This window comes from Labrus mixtus, chromosome 20 (assembly GCF_963584025.1).
Source record: "Labrus mixtus chromosome 20, fLabMix1.1, whole genome shotgun sequence".
NCBI classification, from domain to species: domain Eukaryota; kingdom Metazoa; phylum Chordata; class Actinopteri; order Labriformes; family Labridae; genus Labrus; species Labrus mixtus.
The window spans coordinates 22,089,442-22,112,216 of NC_083631.1; the positions used below are offsets into that span (position 1 = coordinate 22,089,442).

The window sequence follows — 22,775 nt, forward strand, 5'->3', positions numbered from 1 at the left end:
GTAGAGGGTCCGCTTGAGTCTGGCTCCAGGAACTCCAGGAAGTCACATACACACCACATTCAAAAGTCTGTTTTTACAGTAGTTTACAACCTGGTACAAAAAAAACCGAAATAGGTCTGATTGGTTTTTGTTCTCATGGACACACTGTACGGGGGGTGATTTTTTTGTATAAAGCATCCGATTTGATTTTATGAAGAAAACGTGTTATCCATACTTAGTCGTGTAGCTGACCTGATTGACAGGTGGGCGCGGTGTAACGGTTCATCAAGAGGGTTAAACCCCGCCTCAGCTCCAGCTCTCAGCCTGTCGTTAGGTCGACTGAAAGTTAGTCTGAGACATGATTTCCAGCATGGCGGCTGCTGCTGATGAGCCTCCAGCGCCCCCTGCAGGAACAGATGGGTGACGTCACTCAGGCTTCAAACATTAATATTTACAGTCTGTGGTGGAAACGCAGCTTTTGCTCTTCTGTGTTTTTTGCAGGAGTGAAATAGGAAAACGTCTTCTGTTCATGAGGAGATTTAAAACTTCAGTGAAGGCTTCTCGTGTTTTATGTTAAAAAGGAAAAGTATGAAACAGAAGGATTTATGTGTAAAAATAAAACTACCTGTACTGTAGGGTCGCTAATGTAGGAACAGTCTGTAGGTCGTAATTATCTGCTCAGGGCGAGTTCAACACAGAAACAAGACGCAGGCGTGGGAACGAGCCGACGTGTTTTCGTTCGCTTTGCCTTCTGTGACTCTAAAGGAAGACTTGCATGCTCACACTCGAGGTATTACACATCTTTTTATTTTATTTTTTGTTGCTCTTTGTTTACTTTCAGTGTTGCTTGTGTGTCTGGAAATGTAATAAAACTTGAATTTAAATCAGAAGTCTGGATTTGATTGTTTCAGGAGGAACTGAGGCGACACTGTTGAGGATTTAATATCTCTTTATTTAAAGGCACTCCGTCGGTTCACTAAGCAGGGTCATCACAGCGGTCCTTGTACTCACTTTAATTATTACAGAATTATATATAATTGTGTATCTGTGAGGTTTTAAATCACACTGTCTAATCTGGAGAATGAATACACAACAGCTGGGGAACAAATACAGTTTTACAGTCAGATTCCAAATACATTATCTCTAAAATATTCGTACACCCGGCGGACAGAGAAATGCAAAGAGGGTCAAAACAGTCTCAGTCTGGGACGAGAAATTTAAAAATGTTTATACTTTATTCAGACTTTTACTTGAATTATCGTCGTCTTTATTAAGATGCAAAAATATGACGTCTGATGCAAATTACAAAAATGTGTTTTCAATGTCCCACCAAAATAAGATGTAAAGCATGTTCTCGCTTAGTTTTTCTTATTAAAATAATATTTTTTACCACAATACATTGATTTATATCACTGTTTTTCTCTGATGTGAGCAAAGACTGAGAACATTTCACTCCGTTTTGAAAGAAAATAAAGATTTGACTTCATTAAGGGGTGTATAAATGTGTTTAATTTAGTGCAACAGGTGGAATATTTTTGCACTCAGTTGCTAAGAAATGATTTTAAAGGACTGTAAATCTAATCAGTCTTTCAAAGATCTCCGGGTGTTTATTTTTTGATGTGAGCGCTGCGACTCGGCTGTAAGGACACCAAACTACAACAACAAAGATTTAAACTACCTGCAAGATAAATAAATGTCTATAAATAATCATAAATTATACGTCATATTAATCTCCAAACATTGACAGAACTTGACTTCCTCTCTTTGTGCTGTTGTGAGAACTGACCTGTGAAATTATTTTACTGATGTTTTTCTTTAAAGGTGACATATTCTCCTCTTCAACAAGTTTAAATAAGTCTCAGAGCTCCTCAAAACGTGTGAAGTTTCTTGTTCTAAATCCACTCTGATCCTGTATTTGATCATGCCTATAAACCCCTCTATTTCAGCCCTGCTCAGAACAGGCTGTTTCTGTGTCTGTAGCTTTAAATATGCAAATGAGCTGTGTCTGACCACGCCCCCTCTCTGGTGCTTTCTCGCTCCATGTCCGATTGTTTACGTCGAGAAGGCAGACTCAGAGGGCAGAACAAACACCTAGCTGTGGGAGTGTCACCCACCTGGGGGAGGGGCTACTGCCCTTTGTGATGTCATAAAGGGACAATCTCCAAACGGTTTGAGCACACATTATCTGAAAAGTGGAGCAGGGAAAAGACGGCGAGGATGGACTTTTCTCATCATTGGGGGGTTTGAAGACGGACTAGAGACACATGTTAGTGTAAACATGGTGAAGTGTATTTTACATCATACGTGACCTTTGAGAAAAACTTTCAGGAAAACCGTTTAAAGCTTCCATTTTCTTATCATGATTTAATGAACACAACAGAAACTAAAAATTACCGACTGAAACTCTACATGAGTAAAATAATGAGAGCCATTTTATTTTAACATTTTGTTTGAATATGAGAGTTAAAGGAGGGTTGGAGGTGTGTCGCTGGAGGAGAGCGGAGGCTTAAGTATGGAGGAGGCGTGGCCAAACAGCAGTTTGTTTTGGTTTCATGCTGGTGCTCAAGGGTGACATCTACTGGATCAAAAAGTAGCACATTCTTTCTTTAAACTTTTGTAACATTTGAGACTAAAATTGGATGGTTTTGTTTTTACTTTCTTCTACATTTTTGTCTTGTTTACTTCCTCCACTGTGGCTTTTGGATTATTTACTAAATATGCACTTTGATATGAAACACACAAATAAATAACTTAACAAATGGTTTAATATTCCATGTTCTCCAGCAGTAATGACTCATCTGGACAGGAGAAGACTCTGTTGGAACCAGCAGATATTCATGATGTATTTGTGAAACATAGTTTTGGACTTTTCAGGGCTTAAATAATGTTAAGAAACAATGAAATGAACAATGTTTGTACGGTCAAAATTGTATTTTTATCTAAGTATTGGAGGGAGGTTGTTGAGTTTGTGATTTTAAAACATCAAATTGATCGTCTGAGCTGTTCCTTTTTAACCCCTGCTTGTTTACATTTTTGCTTTAAGGCACAACAACATGTTTTAATATCAGCTTTAGTCTAAAATGTTGTGGTTTGTCGGAAAAAGAAACTTTAAAATTTAAATGAAAAGCATTAGGGAAAAGGCTCCGCCCACTTGACACAGCTGTGGTATGATCTTTAAACTACTCGTCGGGGGGGTAGTCCTCCACCTGGTTCTCCAGAGGGGGGCTGCAGCCACGAGGAGACGGGGACCGCGGCTCCTCCTCCTGCAGCTCCACCGAGTTCTCCTTGATGGTGCTCCTCCTGCTGATGCTCCCTCCCAGCCCGAGGCTCCTCAGGCTGCCCCCGCCCACGCTGCTGCTGCTCCGGGGGCTGGGGCTGCTGAACGACGAATCCCCGCCGCCGCCACCCCCGCTGCTGCCACGCCTGGGAGAACACCCCGACACACCAGGAGGAAGAGAAAGAGAGGAGGAAGAGGAGGGTCAGAAAGGAGGTGCAGGACAGAGGAAGAACAGGGAGCAGCTTGTTGCAGAGCGAGGTTTTGATTTGAGATGAAGCGCCCTGAAAACGATGCAGCGGGTGTTTAACTGGAGAGATTAAAGGGACAGCGATGAAGAAATGAAAGTTTTAAAAGAAGCTCGCTGAGGGAAGAGGAGGCTTTTTCCCAGAATGCTTTGAGGACAGTTTGCAGATCAGTGTCTGAGGAAAAGGTGTGAAGCAGGACATGAAAGGAGGAAGAGGAAATGTAAAATCACAAATCATCTAATGCCTTCACATTTCATAGTAAAGTTAAATGTCTCTTTTTTTTCCTTCAATACATTTCTCACTCAGGGATTCAACTTTTGATTATTGTCTGAATTATTTTCATTTATTTTCATTCTTCATCATCCCGTGTATTTCTCTTCGTTACCTCAGTTTGCTCTTGAGGGACGTTATCTCTCTGCTCATGGCGTCGTTGGACTCGCTCGCCTCCTCCAGCTCCCTCTGCAGTTTCCTCCGAGAGGCGGCCATGCGCTGCGCCTCCTCCTCCGCCTCCTCCAGCTGGTGCTTCAGCTGCTTCACCCGCACGTTGCCCTTCTCGGCCTTGCACAGAACAAACCGATCGTTTTTATAAACAGGTGTGTGACGGTGACGGTGAATGTACTTTTGTTGTTTTTTGCACGCATGCGTTACCTGGTCTTTGTACTGCTGCGCCTGCTTCCTCTCGTCCTCCACCTGGATACTTAAATCCTTCAGCTTCTTCTCCTTCTGACGTAGATTCTTGCCGTTTGCCTGGCGCTCCCTGCACAACATAGTTTACCAAAAAGTGGTCATTTACATTTTCCTGCGTCTTCTTGCAGTTTATTTTAATCCTCACCACCAGCCTGCACGGTTGGTTACCTGCTCTCGATCTCCAGCTGCTCCTCCGCCTCTCTCAGCTTGGCCTCGAGGGCGGCGATGGAGGATTTGAGTTTGGAGCGGCCCTGGCCCTCCATCTCCTGCAGCTTGGCCTTCAGGTCTCGGTTTTGTCTCTCCAGCTGCTGCCGGGATCCCTCCTTACTCTGAGAGGCCGACCTCTCCGCGGTCAGCTCCACACCCAGCTGCTCCACCTGCACCGAGATGTGACATCAAACATCAAGAGGAAGGGATACAACTTGCATCATTATTTTTTTTTTGCATGCAACAATACAAAAATGGAGCTGTATAAAGAGGAGGTAAGGCTTTGTTATTTATACTTTGTTGATTTGAGCTTTTGAAAAATAAAAAAGCTGCGGGTACAACCAGTCAGAAATGTTGCTTCCCAGAATATTCTGTTTTTTTTTTGATACTTTCTTTTTGATATTTTCAGAGTAAAATGAGACAAAAGAAAAGAAGGGAATAAAAAAAGGAAAGAAAAGAAAAAAGGTAACATGGGCCCTATATTAGTCAAAATACACAAATCAGGGTTTTTCAATTAAGATGAGTTACATTCTGTACAGTACATATTCCATTTCTTTGGGGCTATTTGTGGGTAAACAAAGCCGTGTTTGCACTGCAGGAACTTTCCCAGAGGGACTAGATACTTTAGGAGGTACTGCCCCTCACCCTGTAGATAGAAGGGTCAAAAACCCTCTTTAGGTTTCTGCTAGAGGGGTTTCTGAAAATTGAGCCTTTTGTCCCAGTAGTATGAACCAGTTGTTTCCTGTCTTTCTGAAAAGTCTGTGTGGTTGAAAACGGGCTAATCGTGTAACAGCCCTGACCGGTCCTTGTTCAAACCCTCTGTAGTGAATTAAAGACCCTCTCTCTCTCTCTCCCTGGTCCACCCTGAACCCACCAGCTGCTGGCTCTTCCTCAGCCGGTCGTTCACGCTCTCCATGTTGGCCTGCTCCTCCTCCAGCTCCTCCTCCAGCTGGCTGATCTTAGCGTCCAGACGACGCTTCTCATCGGCAAACATCGACCTGAACAGAAGGCAGGATGAGGACAGAGAGATTCAGATTCTTTTATTGTCCCACAAGGGGGTAAGAGATGTGACACTCTCCTCTGGATTTAAAATGTGAACGAGGAAATGTCATTTCTTTTTAAGTTAAAATCAATAACCAAATCTATCCAACCTAACATTTCACTTTAACTCTTATTATATCCATTATTACCTGACATGTAAATGTTAATCATGCATGACACTCACTTTCCAGAGGTGTTATTTGCCATTTCTTCAGCCATCTCGTCTCTTTCTGTCTCCGCCTGCTTACGAGCTCTCTCAGCTGCTGCCAACATCTGGACGGACAAAAAAGCAAACAGTTAAAGCTGACTCGTAGCGGAGAGTCAAGGTCACTTAAAATTCAAATGACAAATGCAAAAAAAACCACGCTTTTACTTTGAAACTGATGTTTTCTCACCTCATGCAGCTGGACGATGTCCGCCTCCATCACTTTGGTTTTGCGCTCAGCCTCCCTGGCGGAGGCCTGGACCTCCTTGTGGGCCGCACGCGAGTCCTCCAGATCCCTCTGGAAATCCTTCACCTGGCCCTGTGCGAGGAGCAGAGAAGGTCATGCAGGGATTCAGCCCCTTTGGAGGATTGAAATCTTTATGTTTATGTTTATGTCATGTATGTTTGAGCTTACCTGGATCTTGCGGAGCTGCTTGATGGCCTCGTCACGCCCCCTGTTGGTGGCCTCCAGCTGGTCCTCCATGTCCTTCAGCTCCCCCTCCAGCTTCTTCTTGCTGCCGGACGCTTGACCTCGCTGCTTCCTCTCCTCCTCCAGCTCCGACTCCAGCTCACGCACCTGACGGAGAGAGCAGGGAGAACTCTTTATAACACCTTATTATTATTTTTCATTCATTTAACTGTTTCGGCTTCCAGTCATTCAAAATGCAACGCTCAAACATCCACACGCTGTAGTTGAACCTTGCAGAAGCTGTTTCATGGCTGCCTCTTTCCAAGATTCCAAGATTTGTACCCGTAAGTGATTAAGACCACAAAATGTCTAAAAACAGGTCTCAGACTTTAAAATACCTCCCTGTAAGGAGAGCAGACGAAGTTTCACTCCACCTGTTTGAGGAGCTGCTTCCTCTTCTCCTCCCCCATCTCATCGCGGGCGTGCAGCTCCCTCTCGTGCTGGGCTCTCAGCGCCTGAGTGTTGACCTCCAGGCGCAGCTTGGCGTCCTCGGCGACCTGCAGCTCGTCCTCCAGCTCCTCCATCTGAGTCCTCATCTCGTCCACGATGGCCTCCAGGCCTCGCTTTGCCTTCTCCAAGTCGTGGACCTGACGCAGGAAGGACAGAGGTTTTGATTAGAATTCCAAGTGAACTGGAGTGGATCGAGGAGTCATTCATGGTTAAGCTGTTTTCCTCTTACATTCTTCCCCACGTCGTCCTTGGAGCTGATGAGGTCCTCCATCTCGGCTTTGAGGGTCTTCATGGTCTTCTCCGCCTCGTCCAGAGCGTCTTGGCTCTCCTCCAGAGCTCTGGCCAGAGCTAACACCCGCGTCTCCTTTTCCCTCGCCTCCGCCTCTGCTCGATCACGCTCATCCGCACACTTACTGGACACCGCACGCTCTTCTGCCAACATCTGACAAACACAGGAAATCACAGGAGAATAGAAGTTGACATGAAATAAAGAGAAGAGTAGGAGGAGATCCTCAAGTTATCTGAAGTTAATGTAACCTGATCAAACTTCTTCTGCTTCTTCTCCAGGTTGGAGACGAGCTGCCGCTGGCTGTCCAGGTCCATGAGGACGTCCTCCAGCTCTTGCTGCATCCGGCTCCGGCTCTTGTCCAGCTTGTCGTAGGCCGAGGCCTTCTCCTCGTACTCGCTGTTGGCCGCCTCCAGGTCCCGCTGCAGACGCTTCTTCCCCTCCTCCAGCATCTCCACCGACCCCGACATCTCTTCCAGCTTCTTCTTGTAGTCAGAAACCTGAGAGGAGGGTCAAGGTACAAATTTTTAAAGTTCTTGAAAACAGTTTGCTGTAGTTTTCTTATTACTCTCTGAAGTTATCTACCTGCACGTTGAGGCCGGAGACCTGCCTCTCCACCCCCCGCTTGGCCTCCGTCTCCTCCTCCAGCTGCTCCATCAGGCTGTTCCTGTCGTCCTCCATCTGACGCAGACGTCCGGACACGTTCAGCTTCTGGCGGGTCTCCTCTGACAGCAGCTCCTGGAGGCACAGAGGAAGGACTTTGAATCCAGACTGAACAAACCTTAAAAAAGTGAGTGTAATTGTGTGCAGACATTCATTGTCACCTGTGTATCCTGGAGCTGTGAGCTCAGAGTGGAGACGTCTTTACTCAGCTTGATGTTCTTTCCCTCCGCCTCGTTCAACACACTCGTCATGCTCTCCAGCTCCATCTGGACAAAGACAAGAGGTGTGCATTTAACCGACAACGATTTAGATTTCTAGATTATTCTTGCAGTCAATTCAAAATAACTAAGGCTTCTTAAAATCTTATCAACAAATCTCATCTGTTTTTCATGTTGATGATGAATATAGTTTACTTATAAAAGCAGCATTCAACATGTAACCAATGAAGTGCTTTCGGTTTTCAATCATCCTGTTCTCATGACTCACCGTCATCTTGGAGACTTTCTCGCCCAGCTCCGTCCTCTGCCGCTCGCTCTCCTGGAAGCGGGAGTGCAGTTCGTTGAGCTGACCCTCCACCTTCTTCTTCTTGTGCTCCACGTCCTGTTTGGCGCTGGCGAGGGATCTCAGGTCGGCGCCCAGATCTGCGGACTCCTTCTCCAGAGCCTGCTTTGCTTTCTCCAGACCAGCTCTCACCTGGACGGAGTGATGTGTTAATCTTTTATTCATCAAATTTAAAGAGCCAAAAGTCAACACTGAGTGTGTTTTTTACCCTCTTGGCCTGCTCCAGCTGCTCATTGAGCTCCTCCACGGCCTGGCTGTGTTTCTGTCTCAAGTCCTGAACCTGGGCCTCGTGGCTCCGCCCCTCATCCTCCATGGCTTTCTTCAGCAAGGCAACCTCCTGCTCACGCTTTGCCCTGCCATTAAAATAAACACAAGACATCACATCACAACACAACACACACACAACAATAAAACAGCATGGAAGCTCAACTAAAAGACAGCGATATCCGCCTCTATGCAGATGATACTGTTGTTAACTCTTCTATACCTCACGGTGTTAAAAAGCCAATCAGAGGTTTCTCTACAGACCGTAGCTCTTGCTGTGCGGCGGTGGTGTCCAGACTGTCCTCCAGCTCGGTGCGTAGAGCGTTCAGCTCGTCTCCGAGGTCCCGTCGAGCCGCCTCCACCTTCGCCCTGGCTGCCCTCTCTGCCTCCAGGTCCTCCTGCAGCTCTGAGATCACAACCTCCAACTCCCGAACCCGCTTCACCGCCGCCCCACGCTGATTACTCTCCTCCTCCAAGCTGCGGACAACGGACACAAAAAAAGCGTTTAATATAGTTTCTTTTTTTGTCTGAGAGGAAACAAAAAGCTTCAGCCACACCTGTTATAACATGTAGAACTAATCTATTCTATCCCATTAGCAGGTGGCTCTAAGCAGCGTTACACACCTAAACTACTTCTAAATTACATCCCTCCCTGACTCCTCCTTTAGCACCACACTCTGGATTAACCTGCTGTTCTTTGCTCCAATGCCGCTAAGGCGTTCTCTAAATCGATCTATGACGTTTTCTGTCCAACAATACTGTCAGCATTTATCATTGGAACATCTTCCGCTCGTGTCGTTCTGCATACCGGCCCTGGGTGGCCTGCAGCTCCTCCTCCTTCGCAGCCAGCTTGGATTGGAGATCGGCTAGTTGGGCCTGCAGGTCGCCGTGCTGCTCCTGGAGGTCGGCAAGCTCCGCCTCCACCTTCCTCTTGGCTTTCTCCATGTCCAGACGGCCCTTCTCCTCCTTCTTCATACGCACTGCGAACACACAGAGAGGGAGAAAACACTTTAACTGAGACTTTAAAAAGACGTTGAAAAATTGAACTCCTGATAAAAGACAAATAGCATTTTAGATTTGAATCTTTTATGTCCTCTCCTTTCTAGAGCTTCTTATTTCTCCTCTGTGCAACATATGACATGTTCTTTGTTTTTACATGTTGTCAATATAGAACTTATTTCTATATAAACTGGCTGCATGACTTTAAAAGACAAAGTTAAGATCATTCTTGACTGACCCTCCAGATCAGAGATCATGGACTCGTGTTTAGCTTTGAGTTTGGTCAGATTCTTAGATTTCTCTTCCTCCTCCGTCAGGTTAGAGCTCATATCAGCCATCCTCTCCTCCAGCAGCTGTCGCTCCTGCAAACACAGATACCAGTATTAAAAAGTTATACAGTGCATTTTAACCCTGATATTACCACATGCTGCTTTTTTTTACCTTCTGCAGTTTGTTATTCTGGTCCTCCATCACCAAAACGTCCTCCTCCAGTTTCTTGACTTTTCCCTCCACGGCAACTTTCTCCAGCTGCAGCTTCTGCTTGGCGTCCTCCTCCTCGGCTATGTGGGCCTCCATGAGCTGCGGAAAAACATGAAGTGTGGAATAAAAAAAAGGAAGTTAAGGAAATAAATGAGCTACTGTGAGCCGTAGCCCATGCTGAAAACAAACAAACTTGCAGTATCTCGGCCTGTCGCTCATCCATCCGTCATGCTATTAGCTTTTATTTCCAGCCTTTGTAAAACACACTCACCTGGCTGTACATATCTTACACTGAGAAAAATAAAATCCTCGCTTCCTCTGTCCACCATTATATACATGAAAAACCCTAATGTGGTCTAAAATGAAGGTTGTGAACCAGTGGTTTTAACAGCTGTGACTGTGATAGTGTGTAAATAAGAACAATAATAATAATAACAGCGTGTGTCCACCGTTAGCTGCTGCTCCATGTCCTTCCTCTCCTGCTGCAGGGAGTTGCTGCGATCCTCCTCCTCCTCCAGCCGCGACTCCATCTCGTGCAGGACCTCCTCCAGCTCCTGCTTCTTGGTCTCCAGCCTCACCCTCATCTCCTCGGCCTCCGCGTACATCTCCGTCTCCGCATGCAGTTTTGCCTCCAGCTGGACGCGCTCCTCCATCAGCTGCAGACACAGACGTAGAAGTATTTTTCTGTAGATGTAACTTTTTAGATTGAATAATAGAAGATGAAATGAAAACCTTTATCTCACCTGGGTGTGTTTCTGGGAGACTTCCTTCAGCTCGGCCTCGGTCTTTGCCGCCACCTCCTTAGCCACTTTCAGCTCCTCGTCTTTCTGACCCATTTCTTCTTCTTGTCTGGTGACCTGCAGCAGGGGCTTCACCTGGACCACAGGAAGACACATTCAAAGGTTCGAGTGCAGAATACACAAACTCAGATTTTAAATAATGTGGGGAATCAGTAATCAGTCATTCTGAAGACCAAACGTGTGTGTGTGTAACCTTGGTGAAGAGTCTCCACCACTGCCAGTTCTTGAGTTTGAGGTAACAGGCACAGTTCCTCTGGATGACCTTCATGGCGGTCAGCTGCTGCTGACGTTTATTGAACGCCCTGAAAAAAGACACACACACACACACACAAAGATGAAGTGAGATTTGAGCTTGTGTGTCACCTCAGTTTGATCCCACCAGTCTCATCCCTTTTCCAAACTCTATCCACTGAAAAAAAGAAAAGAAAAAGAAATGTGAGAGTTTGTCGTACTTTCGGGCCAGGAAGCCTCGAGCTTGCGCCTGGAAAGCGATGATGACGACGGTGAGTTTGATGTCTCTCTCCTCCTCCAGCTGAGCCAGAACTCCGGTCCTGAAGAACATCTTACTCTGACCGACGCGATACAGGTTAGTATCCAGATCAAGGTGCTTCACCTGGAGGAGAGGAAACAAGGGAAAGTGTGTTTTAAGAAAGGAAAAAAAAAGTCTTATTTTAATGACATTTACATGAAATTTTTTGAAGAGGTCCTGGATTACAGCGAGCCGTGACAACGTGATCGATGTTCATCTGAACTCTGTTACAGTATCAGATCTGATCTAGGACACAAAGATGTTGCAGCTCACCATCAGAGAGCACGCCTGCTTCCCGTCCATGAAACCCTTCGGGATGGCGTTGGCAGCCAGAATCTCATATCTACAAACAAGAATAACAGAAAATAAACAGCAAATATTTTATTCATCGAGTGAGGATGCACAGGGGGATCTGTAGGAAAAAACAAAACAAAACAAAAAGTTCAAGATCACACAGTTGATCTTCAACATCAACATGAAAAAGAAATAAAATAAAATCAGAAGATAAAGAAAGAAACGGCTTTTCACATTCATAGTGTCAGCCAAAGAGTAAAAGTTTCAAACAGAAGAGTTTGTCATCTGATTTAAATTCTAATAATGCAGGGAATAAAATATGAAATGTACACTTTAAAGTAAGTAAAGGGGTGATAACATGAGGTCTGAGCTTAATTCAAAGTGAAAATGTTTACATTTAAAAAAAGGCTTTACTTTACTAAAACTAAACGACTAAATAAACTGTTGAATTTGAAATAGGAAAAATATTTAATTTGATTCTTTTTCTTGTTGAAACAGACTTAAACGTGAACTTTTTTATGTTGTTTATGCTGCCCCCTAGTGGTTAAATATGGGAATTTCAGCACTTCGTTTAATTTGACGACTTCCACAGGATTCAAATCGGTCCAACTGCATTTTCCCTTCGCTCGTAAAAGTGATCTTCATGAATTGCTGCATGAAGCATCATATTAAAACAGATACTTTAATCGGTTGTTTTTTATTCTTTTGTAGATTTATTGTTTCTGTCGCGACCAAACTCCTCTCTGGTTTACTTCTCGAAATGTGTGCAAGATTTGCACTTTGAGTAAACATCTTGAACTAAGTCGATACGACACTTAATTTGTCAAAAAAACTTAAAAAGGGTCTTGCAGCAGGTTGCTTTACTTCTTTACCTCTGCCTGAACTCCTGAAACAGTATTCGGTTGGGGAATCCTTGTCTGCAGATTCTTATTCCCTCCAGCACTCCGTTACACCTGAGCTGCTCCAGGACCAGGTTGGCGTCCATCTTCCCCGACTGCAGCACAGGAGCAGATCAACAAACCCTTAAATGTATGCACACACTCCCTTATCTGTGCTCAAACTTAACATGGATACAGTCATTTGTTGTGGCTATATTTAGATGTAATATATAAAACGAAGCTCTACACACGACCCACCCTCTTCTCGTGGTTGGGGATGATGCAGCGGACAAAGTTGGGCTGCGTGTTGTGCAGAGTGGTCATCAGTTTGCCCAGAGACTCTTTGTACAGCTGCCCCACCGTGCGGAACATTCCCTTCTTAGATTTGGTCGGCGCCGAACTCTCCGACATCTTGGTGATGGTCTCCAGACCCACCACGCGGTCCGCTGACACAAAGGGAAACATTTAACACACATTTAAGTATCATATCTGTCGATTTGTGGTGAGAGATCTCGTTAAAAAAAAAGAAGGAAAATGGGCTTGTATAGCGCTTTTCTAGTCTTCTGACTACTCAAAGTGCTTTTACACCGCAGGTCACACCTACACATTCACACACTGATGGTGGAGGCTGCTTTGTAAAGAGTCCATCAGAAGTAACTACTCCCATTCATACACATTTAGACACAGCCGAGGAAGCAGTGGGAGCAAGTTTGGGGTAAGAGTCTTTCCCATGGACTCATCGTACATGTGGCTGCAGGAGCTGGGGATTGAAAAAAAGCCAAATGAGCACATGTTGCCCCGTCATGGAGGACTGACCGTCTTTCCACAGGTCCTGGATGAAGTTGCTGGAGGAGTTGTTGAGCAGCGCGGTCACGTTGTCGTTCAGAGGATCCATGTTTTTAGTCAGCCAGTTAGCTGCATTATAGTCCACCTGGAAATGTCGAGTCAAGTCATCAAAATATTTCTGAATGTTAAGAAATCTCATTAAATCAAGGACGTATGAGGAGATCTAGATCTACAGAGTTCAATCCAGCCTCAGATTTACCCCCCTCTATGGCCCATGAAGTTAAAGATTTAAAGCTCCAGTGAGGAGTTTCAAATCAACATGGATGCCAGTGATGCTCACCTTCCCGGCGTAGTGCAGGACGCTGAACATGAGTTTGTCTTTGTGTTGTTTGGGTTTGGAGAATTTGACGTGACCGGTGTGAGTGTTCAGCAGCTTCTCCACAAAGGACACGTCGGTGGCTTTGGGGAACCAGCACTCCTCGTCCAGCAGGGCCAGGATGCCAGGAGGGTTGTTCTGAAGAGACACAGACGCTCAGTTTAGAAATGAATACAAACACATACAAGTTTAATTCTTATTCTAACTCTGCATTTCACATTAGACGCTGACCGGCCTCTCGATGAGCTCGATGCAGGGCTGCAGGTCGAGGCCGAAGTCGATGAAGCTCCACTGGATGCCCTCCCTCTTGTACTCCTCCTGCTCCAGGATGAACATGGTGTGGTTGAAGAGCTGCTGCAGACGCTCGTTGGTGTAGTTGATGCAGAGCTGCTCGAAGGAGTTGTCCTGGAGCAGAGTGGTCACGGCGGTGATTAGAAAAATTGTGATCAGTGTGGTGAAATAAAAAAAAACACAGTTTATGGCTCATAGATCACCTCGAAAATCTCAAAGCCGGCGATGTCCAGGATGCCGAGGAAGGAGGACGACTGCCTCTTACTCTTGTCCAGCGTCTTGTTCACCCGGGCCAGGATCCAACGAAACAGACGCTCGTACATGGCCTTAGCCAGAGCCTCGATTGCAAAATCAGCCTGGAGGAGGAGGAGGAGGAGGAGGAGGAGGAGGAAGAGGAGGAGGACGGGGTTAAGAGATAAACAGGATAGTTTAGACCAGTGCTTCCCAAAGTGTGGGCAGCGGCCCCCTGGTGGGCCGTGTGGGTACTACAGGTGGGCCGCAAAAAGGCCTCCACCAGATATTAAAATAAAAAGAAAATCACAATATGATGATATGAGAGTGATTAGTAAGGCTTGTCATGGACATAATATCATAAGATATTTTACTATCTGTTTCGTCAACGTTTGTGTCTATCTAAGAGTCAGTCATAACTTTTATTTTATAACGGGCCCCGGAGTAATTTTGTATTTCAAAGTGTGCTGCGACAGTCTTAAGTTTGGGAAAGGCTGGTTTAGACATTTAGCCTGCCTTGTCACTGTGATTATTTTACCGTTTTTTTGTATTTTTCTTACTGTGGATTAACGTTGTAGCCGTCGTTATCGCCTAATCATAACTTCAAAATTGCTGCCTAGGCTAAAAAAAACTACTACAGTTACCCTCTACGATACCCTTTCGCATTCTACATTGCAATTGGTGAGAGTTGGGCTGTGCATGATGCTGCTGCTGCTGGGGGTTTCTGGAAGTCTGAGCCAGCCTGTGAGCCTGAATCCTCGGGAAGACGTTCTGAGGATTTGATTGTTTTTACAGAATCCGTTTCGATTAAGCGAAACCAGCAGGTGAATCCGTCTCCGTCGGTCTTGTGTGGATTGCCTTCTTTGCTGAAATTACCCTTGCCTTTAATTCTGACTCTCAGATAATTTACTTAATTGCACATATCGTCTGCATCCTGAAGGGAAATCTGTATCGAAGAGCTTTTCTCCTCCGTTACCTGCTGCTTGGTCTGCGCCTTCTGCACCACCTCCCTGCCCACTTTGATCCGCGGGGTGAGGATGGCGCGGGTGAAGTCTGTGACATTGATGCCCTGCAGGTGGCACACCTTCTGGGCAGCTGCGGTTAATGGGGGAACAGAAGAAGAAAAAAAGAAGACGTCAGAGAGGTTTATAAATACAGGCTGCTTTTTCTGTTTGGGGAGTATTTTTTTTTAAAGAAATGGGTTACCGGTGTTGTCCGGCATGGTCGCCTGCTCGCTGTTCCTCTCCTTCTCGAACTTGACGTTGCCGAGCTGCAGCACAGTGGACACCACCTTGAACATCCCTGCAGCGAGAGAGAGGAACGTAATCAGAATGAAAATGGGTTTTTAAACAGCTGAGTAGGTAGTAGAAGTTCGAGGATTCTACATTTTGTGACTTCATTGCAGCGTGTACCTATTCTCTCCTCCTCGGAGAAGCCCATGATCTCCATGGCCTCCAGAGTCTCCAAAAACATCTCGTCGTCCTCCTGACCCGGGATCTCCACGTGACCGGCCACCAGGAAACGATAGCTGCCGAAGTCCTCCAGCAGAAGCTCCTCTAAACAATCACACACACACACACACACACACACACACACACACATAAACAGAAAGTGAAAGATCACATCTGTGTTAAACAAAAAACACAAAAAAAAACAACCAAAGTAAAGCTGTTAGGAGTGAGAAGAAGGATCAGGTGCAAGGAAAAGAGCCGCCATGACAGACACGACATGTTTATTGTTGCCATGGAAACACATCAATGACCGCTGCATAAGGAAGCGGGAGGCTGTATGTGCTGCTGTGGTAAAAACTTTATATTAGTTACACTCGGATACATTAGCTTCTTCAGGTCGGTTTCGCCCGTTCCTCTTGACTACGGTTACCTCGGAGGTCGTTTTCATCGGGGTGGTTGGATTGGAGTAGCGGAGAGAATCACTCCCATGATTCCCCGCCCCAGCCTCGACGTCATCTTTTTTTTGTTATTGTTTTGATCGAGAGCCCCCCTGGTGGTGTAATCTACGTACTGCGCCTTTAAGGGAAGTGTTTTTTTATTTAAGTGCTCGTGTGATCGTTTCCTCACCCCTTATCTTGTCTTTGGCGCCGGCCACCATGTAATAGAAGATGTGGAAGGCTCTCTCGGTGTTGCCCTGACGGATACAGCGAGACTTCTCCAGAAGGTCTGATTGAGTCAGGAGACGGTTAAGATAAGCCACGCCTCGTTTCATGTTTACATTTCAAACTGAATGGCAAATATATATTCACAGTTTAGAAAAAAAAGGGATTTAAAAAAAAAAAAAAGGATACAGGTGTCAATATTCGCTCCGACAAGAAAGCCGGTCACGTCAAAGTTGAGCTTGATGAACTTTCCCTGCGGAGATAAAAAAAACCTTTAAACACTGGACTAACATCAGGTCCAAATGTTTCTAAAAAACGTGCAGAATGAAAACGAACAAATCGAGAGGAGTTGTCGTTCTTGATGGTTTTGGCGTTTCCAAATGCCTCCAGGATGGGATTAGCCTGCAGCAGCTGCTTCTCTAGCTCCCCCTAGAGGTGATAATGAGGTCAGACATCTAAACAGTACGTCTGTGTGTCTATTAATCTGTGCATGAAAAAATAAATATCTCAAAGAAAGAAATGCATCATCAGGAATTTTTATTTTCTGTCATGTAGAAGTTAAACTTTTCCTACTTATTGTGTAAACGTGTTTTTTTCTTACATAGGCCAGGGAGCCTTGCTGCTGCGGTACCTGTGGCGCCTGCGGATGAAAACAGGGACACAAACTGGTGAGAAAATCAAAAAAAACTTTCCCATTTCTTTTAGTATTTCCTAAATATTATCTGCTCGTGCGACGGCTTAAAATGCACCACAGAGGCAGGACCAGAGGTGAAGCATCGATAACTGTCAGCTCAACAAACCGCTCAGAGATCGTCTCTGGATGACGTGCAGCTCAGCGGGCGGCAGCTGTAACTCTGAATCAGGGTTGATCTCTTGTCATTGCACAAGATGCAAAAATGTGATTTTTGGATTCTGCTTAGTTCAAAGTGTTCACCAATAATCCGTCCACAGAGGTTAAAAAAGTCTTAGACACAAATTGCTCCAGCAGGTGTCACCTTCGGGTTCAGGTCATGCACTTTATAGGTAAGAACCTTCAAAGGGGTGTCATGTGTTGCTGGACGCCACGCTGACGCACACAATGTAACGTGGAGTGTTCTGAGTGAATTATTCAGCGGCTACATAGATTCAGTTAGAAGCAACCTTTGACCTTTTCTTAAACTTTATTCACAGAGCTCCTGGTTTTTTTTTTTTTTACTTACAGCTTCCTTCTTCCCCTTGTGTGAGGAGGCAACGACAGCCAGGTACTGAATCACCTTCTTGGTGTTCTCGGTCTTCCCCGCTCCAGACTCACCTCTAGGTGGCAGAGCAGAGGAAAAATGAATACAACACGTTCACTTTGTGCGGACGAGTTTCTCCGACAATACAAAGAATCAGGTTTTTTTGTGTTTGCACTTTGGTTTAAGGTTTAGATTAGTGTTAATCTACAGGAAATGAAAATGAACCAATGTAATGTCCTCTTAAGTGGTGAAGTGGTGGAAACTGTGTGTGTGTGTGTGTGTGTGTGTGTGTGTGTGTGTGTGTGTGTGTGTGTGTGTGTGTGTGTGTGTGTGTGTGCTCCCTGTGGTTTGACTCACGTGCAGAGGATAGACTGATCCTCACGGTCTGTGGAGAGAGAGAGAGAGGGGAGAGAGAGGGGGAAGAGAGAGAGGGGGGAGAGAGGGGGAAGAGAGAGAGGGGGGGAGAGAGGGGGAGAGAGAGAGGGGGGGAGAGAGAGAGAGGGAGAGATGGAGAGGGAGAGATGGAGAGAGAGATGGAGAGAGAGGGGAGAGAGAGAGAGAGGGGGAGAGAAAGAGAGAGAGAGGGAGAGAAAGAGGGAGAGAGGGGAGAGAGAGAGAGGGAGAGAGAGAGAGAGGGGAGAGAGAGGGGAGAAAGAGAGAGAGAGGGGGGAGAGAGCGAGAGGGGAGAGAGCGAGAGGGAGAGAGAGAGAGAGAGGGGAGAGAGAGAGAGAGGGGAGAAAGAGAGTGAGAGGGAGAGAGGGAGAGAGAGAGAGGGGAGAAAGAGAGAGAGAGGGGGGAGAGAGCGAGAGGGAGAGAGAGAGAGAGAGGGGAGAGAGAGAGAGGGGAGAAAGAGAGAGAGAGGGGGAGAGAGCGAGAGGGAGAGAGAGAGAGAGAGAGAGGGGGGGAGAGAGAGAGAGGGGGGACAGAGAGAGAGGGGGGAGAGAGAGAGAGGAGGGAGAGAGAGAGAGGGGGAGAAAGAGAGAGAGGGGAGAGAGAGAGAGGAGGGAGAGAGAGAGAGAGAGGAGGGACGTTCAATGGGATGTAAATTGTTGACTGAGCTGAACTCGTCGGTCGAAGCCGTGTCGACCCGACCAAACATGAACTTTGAGGCGGTGCCGCTTCACTCGGACACCGGAGAGAAAACAGTTCTGAAAAATCTGGTTCTGATGGAGATTAGCCTCCGTCAGTCAGTCAAATCGTCTAAAAATAGCGGGTGGATGCAGAGCTCCATCGCTGTAATCTTGACTCCCTGCTCCATGTAAGGCCATGCGGAGGCTGAGTGGAAAATATGGAGTTTGGTCTGAGGTCACTAGTGGAGCATCCGGAGCGTGCCGTCTCTCTCCGGCACGCTCTGAGGCTTAAAGAAGGGTTCCTCTCTCTCTGACACCATTCTCCTCATATTTAGTATCTGAGTGAGAGAGAGTGTGTGTGTGTGTGTGTGTGTGTGTGTGTGTGTGTGTGTGTGTGTGTGTGTGTGTGTGTGCGTGTTTCACTGAGGTGACTAACCTGCCACCGCTCTTCATTTTAACCTCACTGGGCTTTTACACATTTTTTTAAGGAGGAATATTTTGTTCTAAACGCATCTTCTTCTACGTTCACTGAAAACACAACGCATTCTTTAACTGACATTTTAAATTATGTGGTACAATAAACAATTCACATTTTACTCTTTATTTTACATTATATTTTTATATTTATACAATTTTTTTAAACTATTCGTACTCTTGAGATGTTTTAAATCTGTCATGTATATAATGTGTATATCTCTCTTGGCTGGTATCTAAACAGAATAACCTACTCTGTTTTATAAATTATATTTATACATTTTGGTATATTTTTTAACTTATTTATCTAAATCTGGAAGTTACAAGAATTATTTAAAATAAATGTATTGAAGAAAAGAAACTCACAAAGTGAGGAGTGAGAACAGAAATACAGGAGTTAAAAAAGAAGTACTTCAAACTTGCAACACGAGGCTAATAACACAACATAGTGACACTCTCTCTCACACACACACACACACACACACACACACACACACATACACACACACACACACACACACACACACACACACACACACACACACTGTTACCTTGCATCATGTTCCTGTAGGCGTTGTCGGTGATGGAGTAGATGTGCGGCGGCACCTCGTGGCGTTTCTTGCCTTTGTACATCTCAATGATCTTTTCGGAGTAGATCGGCAGCATCTTGTAGGGGTTCACCACCACGCAGAACAGACCCGAGTACGTCTGCAGAGAAACATCAGATTATTCCAACACGACAGAGCAGATATCCTGAAAGTGATCAGTTTGTAAACCTTGTTAAAATTAACTCTAATGCCATATTCATAGGTCCCATGTTTGTTCATATTGTTCCCCTCCATGTCATTATACTTCTTCTTTATATTGCCGAGAGACTCGTTTCCACTGCATTTGATTGACACTTACCATTTGGCTATAAAGTGTCTTAAATTGGCTCCACATCAACAGGAAACAGCATTTCAATATCCCTATGTATGTTTGTTTATGGACACTATTCTGCACTATATCTAACATTAACCCTTTGAAATAGGGTATATATATATATGACCGTGTATATTTAATGTGTGTATACTGACGATCATCAGCATTGAAGTATACTACATTTTTATTTTTGTGCATTATGTTCATATCCCTCCATGTTTACATAAACCACTCAGAAAAAGTATTCATGTAATATACACCTGTGCAGTAATGGAGCTCAGAGTCTCTCACTCATTCATTAGTTTTCCTTCATTTAAATATCCTCTCCCTCTGTCTCCCTTCTCAGATGATCAGCTGATTATGGGCGTTTATTCAACCAAGTAATCAACCAACCAGATTCTGCCACATCCTCTCTCGACCAATCATCCTGCTGCGGTCACATTTTTAAGATAAGATGAACTTTATTGTCCCAGTGGGAAATAAGCCTCTGAACTCACAGCGCTCTGATGCAGCAACAAAATATCAAAGTACCACTACATTCATTCATCAGTAAAATATGTCCAGTTAAATAATCGTTCAATTCCTCAACTAAAAACATAAATATGATATAATGAATAACAGTGATGAATAACTGCAGGTAAAGCTACAGAGTTGTTCCTGCCTAAGGGAACTATGACGTCAGCCTGAGGGGAGGAGCTTGTTCTCAGGATGGAAAACATGAGATGAGTCTGTGGTGTTTTTTTTTTTGTGCCTGTCTGATTATGGTTTGGTGAAAAGTATCCTGGATGTTGATGGACTGTCTGTATGAGTCTGTGGATTTCAGAGTGATCGCTGTGACCCTCCTCCAGTCCAGCTCAGCAGAGTTCAGGTACAGCCTCAGAAACCCACTCCTCATCACATCCTGAATTCTTCTATAAACACCACCACCACCAGGGACTAGACTCCATAGGGGGGTATCACCATGACCACCAGGATCTAGACCCCACTAGGAGGTCGTCATGACGGAAGTTGCCTATTTATCTTTTCCTAAACGGTTAAATAAATACATTTTCACTCTTAATGAATCTTCTCCTGATTTAACTTTTTGTAGCAGAGTGAACATTCCTGCTTTATTTCAACGTGTTCATTTTCTCCTCTCTGTCATCACACTTAAGTTTTTAGAACTTTTAAGAAATAAAATTTTAAAAAAAAGAAAATCCAGAGATATTAATTGAAAAAAAGTGGAATGAAAGGTGAAAAAACTTCACAAAGCTTACGGCTCTTCAAAATCAAATGTATATAAATTATTTTATCTTCACAATGTTGGACCAGAAGGTCGCAGCTCATATTGTGAGCGCTTGTAATTTTTTCTTCTTCTCAGACACGTCTGCTCATATATGGACCGGAGGGACTGAAGGTCTTAACCTCCTGTGATCCTCATGGCACTCAGTATTAGATGCACCAGCCGTGGGGTTTTAATTTTACATCTCGTACCTTATTAGACTTTGTAAGAGTGACTGAAAAAATAAAAAACATAAGCTGTTGATCCTTTCATCTCAACCTGAGTCGACGTAGAGCCCAAAGAGTCGGCACAAAGTCCTTCAACAAGGACTCTTCCACCTGAACTTCATAAGGGGGGGTAAGAAGCCGGGTCTTACCTGTGCTGACCTTTATAGGACATACGCTGTTCCTGCTTTCATCCTGGTTTACATTCTTAAATCAATGTTTCGTTAGTTTAAATCATCGTTTCGTTTTTCTAAAATGATATTATTAAGTTCCTCACACAATTCCAACACAATGAAGGTTAGTTTATTAAGACTTTAATCTAGGCATAGCACTTGACTTTCTCACCCTTGGGCCCACAATCGTGTATGCACATGTGTGTGTGTGTGTGTGTGTGTGTGTGTCACTCACATAGATCAGGCTGGAGAAGTATCTCTCCTTCAGGTTGTGCAGGACAGACGCTTCGTTGAGGAAGGTGAGAGCAGCCATGTCCTCCACCTTGCTGAACTTAGGCGGGTTCATCTTCTGGACGTCGTCTTTGGTCACAGTCGTTTTTTGACCGTTGCTTAGCTCCACCAGCACCTGCAGGTTGAAAAAAATTAAGCCAATGCGGTAAGTGCAATTAGCTGCAGTTCCCTCAAGTGTCCACTAGGGGGCTGGCTGCAAACGCCCAGGAAGCCCCATCAGATCCCATGTTAAAATGAGCTTTTGTTTAAGCAGAAATAAACATGTTTACAGGCTGGTTCAAAACAACTTTGCGTCCAGCTTCATTAAAGCATAAAAATGGAACAGAATATTTATTGTCATTGCTATAAAAAAAACAACAAAAGACAGTTAAGCTTCTCTTTGTCAGTGGCAGGACTGAAAATTAAAAGTCATGTCAGCATGCAGAGACAGCTAAGATACTGCAGCATCATCTGTTCACAGTGACATCATCAGGGTGTGCGTTACCTCATCCCCCTTCTCCTCCTTCACGCTGGCCGCCTCGAAGCCCTCCTTCTCCGACGGGATCCACACCATCTTCTTGGCCGCAAAATCGGCCTGCGCCACCCCGCTGTTGCGGAAGTCATTTTCCAGGAAGAGGTATTTGTTGTCTTCTTCGGCCATGTTTGGAATATCACCGTCGGCGCTGGAGTCGATCTGAGGTCCGCCGTCCGCGTCCGAGTCGTCCTCTGGTAGCTCCGAGGAAGTCGAGCTTTGGTCCTGATCGTCAGCGGTGACCGGGTCGGCCTCTGGAGGGTCGATGGGAGTCGGGTTGACCTCTGACCTACGGACATACAGTCAACAAAAATCAAACGTTGAACTACAACACATCGCGTTAATTCAAACCCATGTTTAGAACTTTGTGTCCTACATTAATCAGCCTGTAAATAGTAAGATAATATTCACTCTTCAATTTTTCATATTTATCCAAATCATCAAATTGTCATCGCTGCATTGAACAACACGCTTGCCGATTCAAACGATTCAGATTTTCCGCAAACTGTATCTTGTATGCTG

The 22,775-nt window shown here is 45.0% G+C and overlaps 1 protein-coding gene across 2 annotated transcripts; it reads right to left on the minus strand.

Annotated features, from left to right (window-relative positions):
• Nucleotides 1-916: 916 nt before the first annotated feature.
• LOC132953907 (myosin-11-like) lies at nucleotides 917-22,536 on the minus strand. Of its 2 annotated transcripts, XM_061026263.1 has the most exons (42): nucleotides 22,227-22,536; nucleotides 21,687-21,857; nucleotides 19,424-19,580; nucleotides 17,686-17,713; nucleotides 17,311-17,404; nucleotides 16,713-16,742; nucleotides 16,448-16,540; nucleotides 16,301-16,364; nucleotides 16,077-16,175; nucleotides 15,411-15,554; nucleotides 15,205-15,300; nucleotides 14,975-15,093; nucleotides 13,971-14,123; nucleotides 13,708-13,881; nucleotides 13,441-13,614; nucleotides 13,131-13,245; nucleotides 12,573-12,760; nucleotides 12,309-12,430; nucleotides 11,416-11,485; nucleotides 11,066-11,226; nucleotides 10,807-10,915; nucleotides 10,557-10,688; nucleotides 10,263-10,469; nucleotides 9,775-9,912; nucleotides 9,572-9,695; nucleotides 9,143-9,314; nucleotides 8,599-8,811; nucleotides 8,279-8,423; nucleotides 7,996-8,202; nucleotides 7,671-7,775; nucleotides 7,432-7,584; nucleotides 7,098-7,346; nucleotides 6,790-7,002; nucleotides 6,485-6,697; nucleotides 6,057-6,218; nucleotides 5,832-5,960; nucleotides 5,621-5,709; nucleotides 5,270-5,393; nucleotides 4,357-4,565; nucleotides 4,150-4,258; nucleotides 3,887-4,059; nucleotides 917-3,402 (listed from the first exon to the last, which is right to left on the minus strand). In XM_061026263.1, the coding sequence occupies exons 1-42, from the start codon at nucleotides 22,380-22,382 to the stop codon at nucleotides 3,159-3,161; spliced, it is 6,027 nt and encodes a 2,008-aa protein (XP_060882246.1). In that variant the 5' UTR covers nucleotides 22,383-22,536; the 3' UTR covers nucleotides 917-3,158. The 2 variants fall into 2 exon arrangements, with proteins under 2 accessions (XP_060882246.1, XP_060882244.1); XM_061026261.1 differs by lacking the exons at nucleotides 16,448-16,540; nucleotides 16,713-16,742; nucleotides 17,311-17,404; ... (2 more) ...; nucleotides 21,687-21,857; nucleotides 22,227-22,536 and having other exon boundaries at nucleotides 3,252-3,675; nucleotides 16,301-16,358.
• Nucleotides 22,537-22,775: the final 239 nt, after the last annotated feature.

Coding starts and splice junctions, on each gene's coding strand:
- LOC132953907 (XM_061026263.1), bottom strand. CDS start 22,382: ATGGCCGAAGAAGACAACAAATACCTCTTCCTGGAAAATGACTTCCGC. Junction 10,916..11,065: donor CGAGGCTTCCTGGCCCGAAA/GTACGACAAACT, acceptor GTCTTTTTTCAG/GGCGTTCAATAAACGTCAGC. Junction 7,776..7,995: donor AGAAAGTCTCCAAGATGACG/GTGAGTCATGAG, acceptor GTCTTTGTCCAG/ATGGAGCTGGAGAGCATGAC.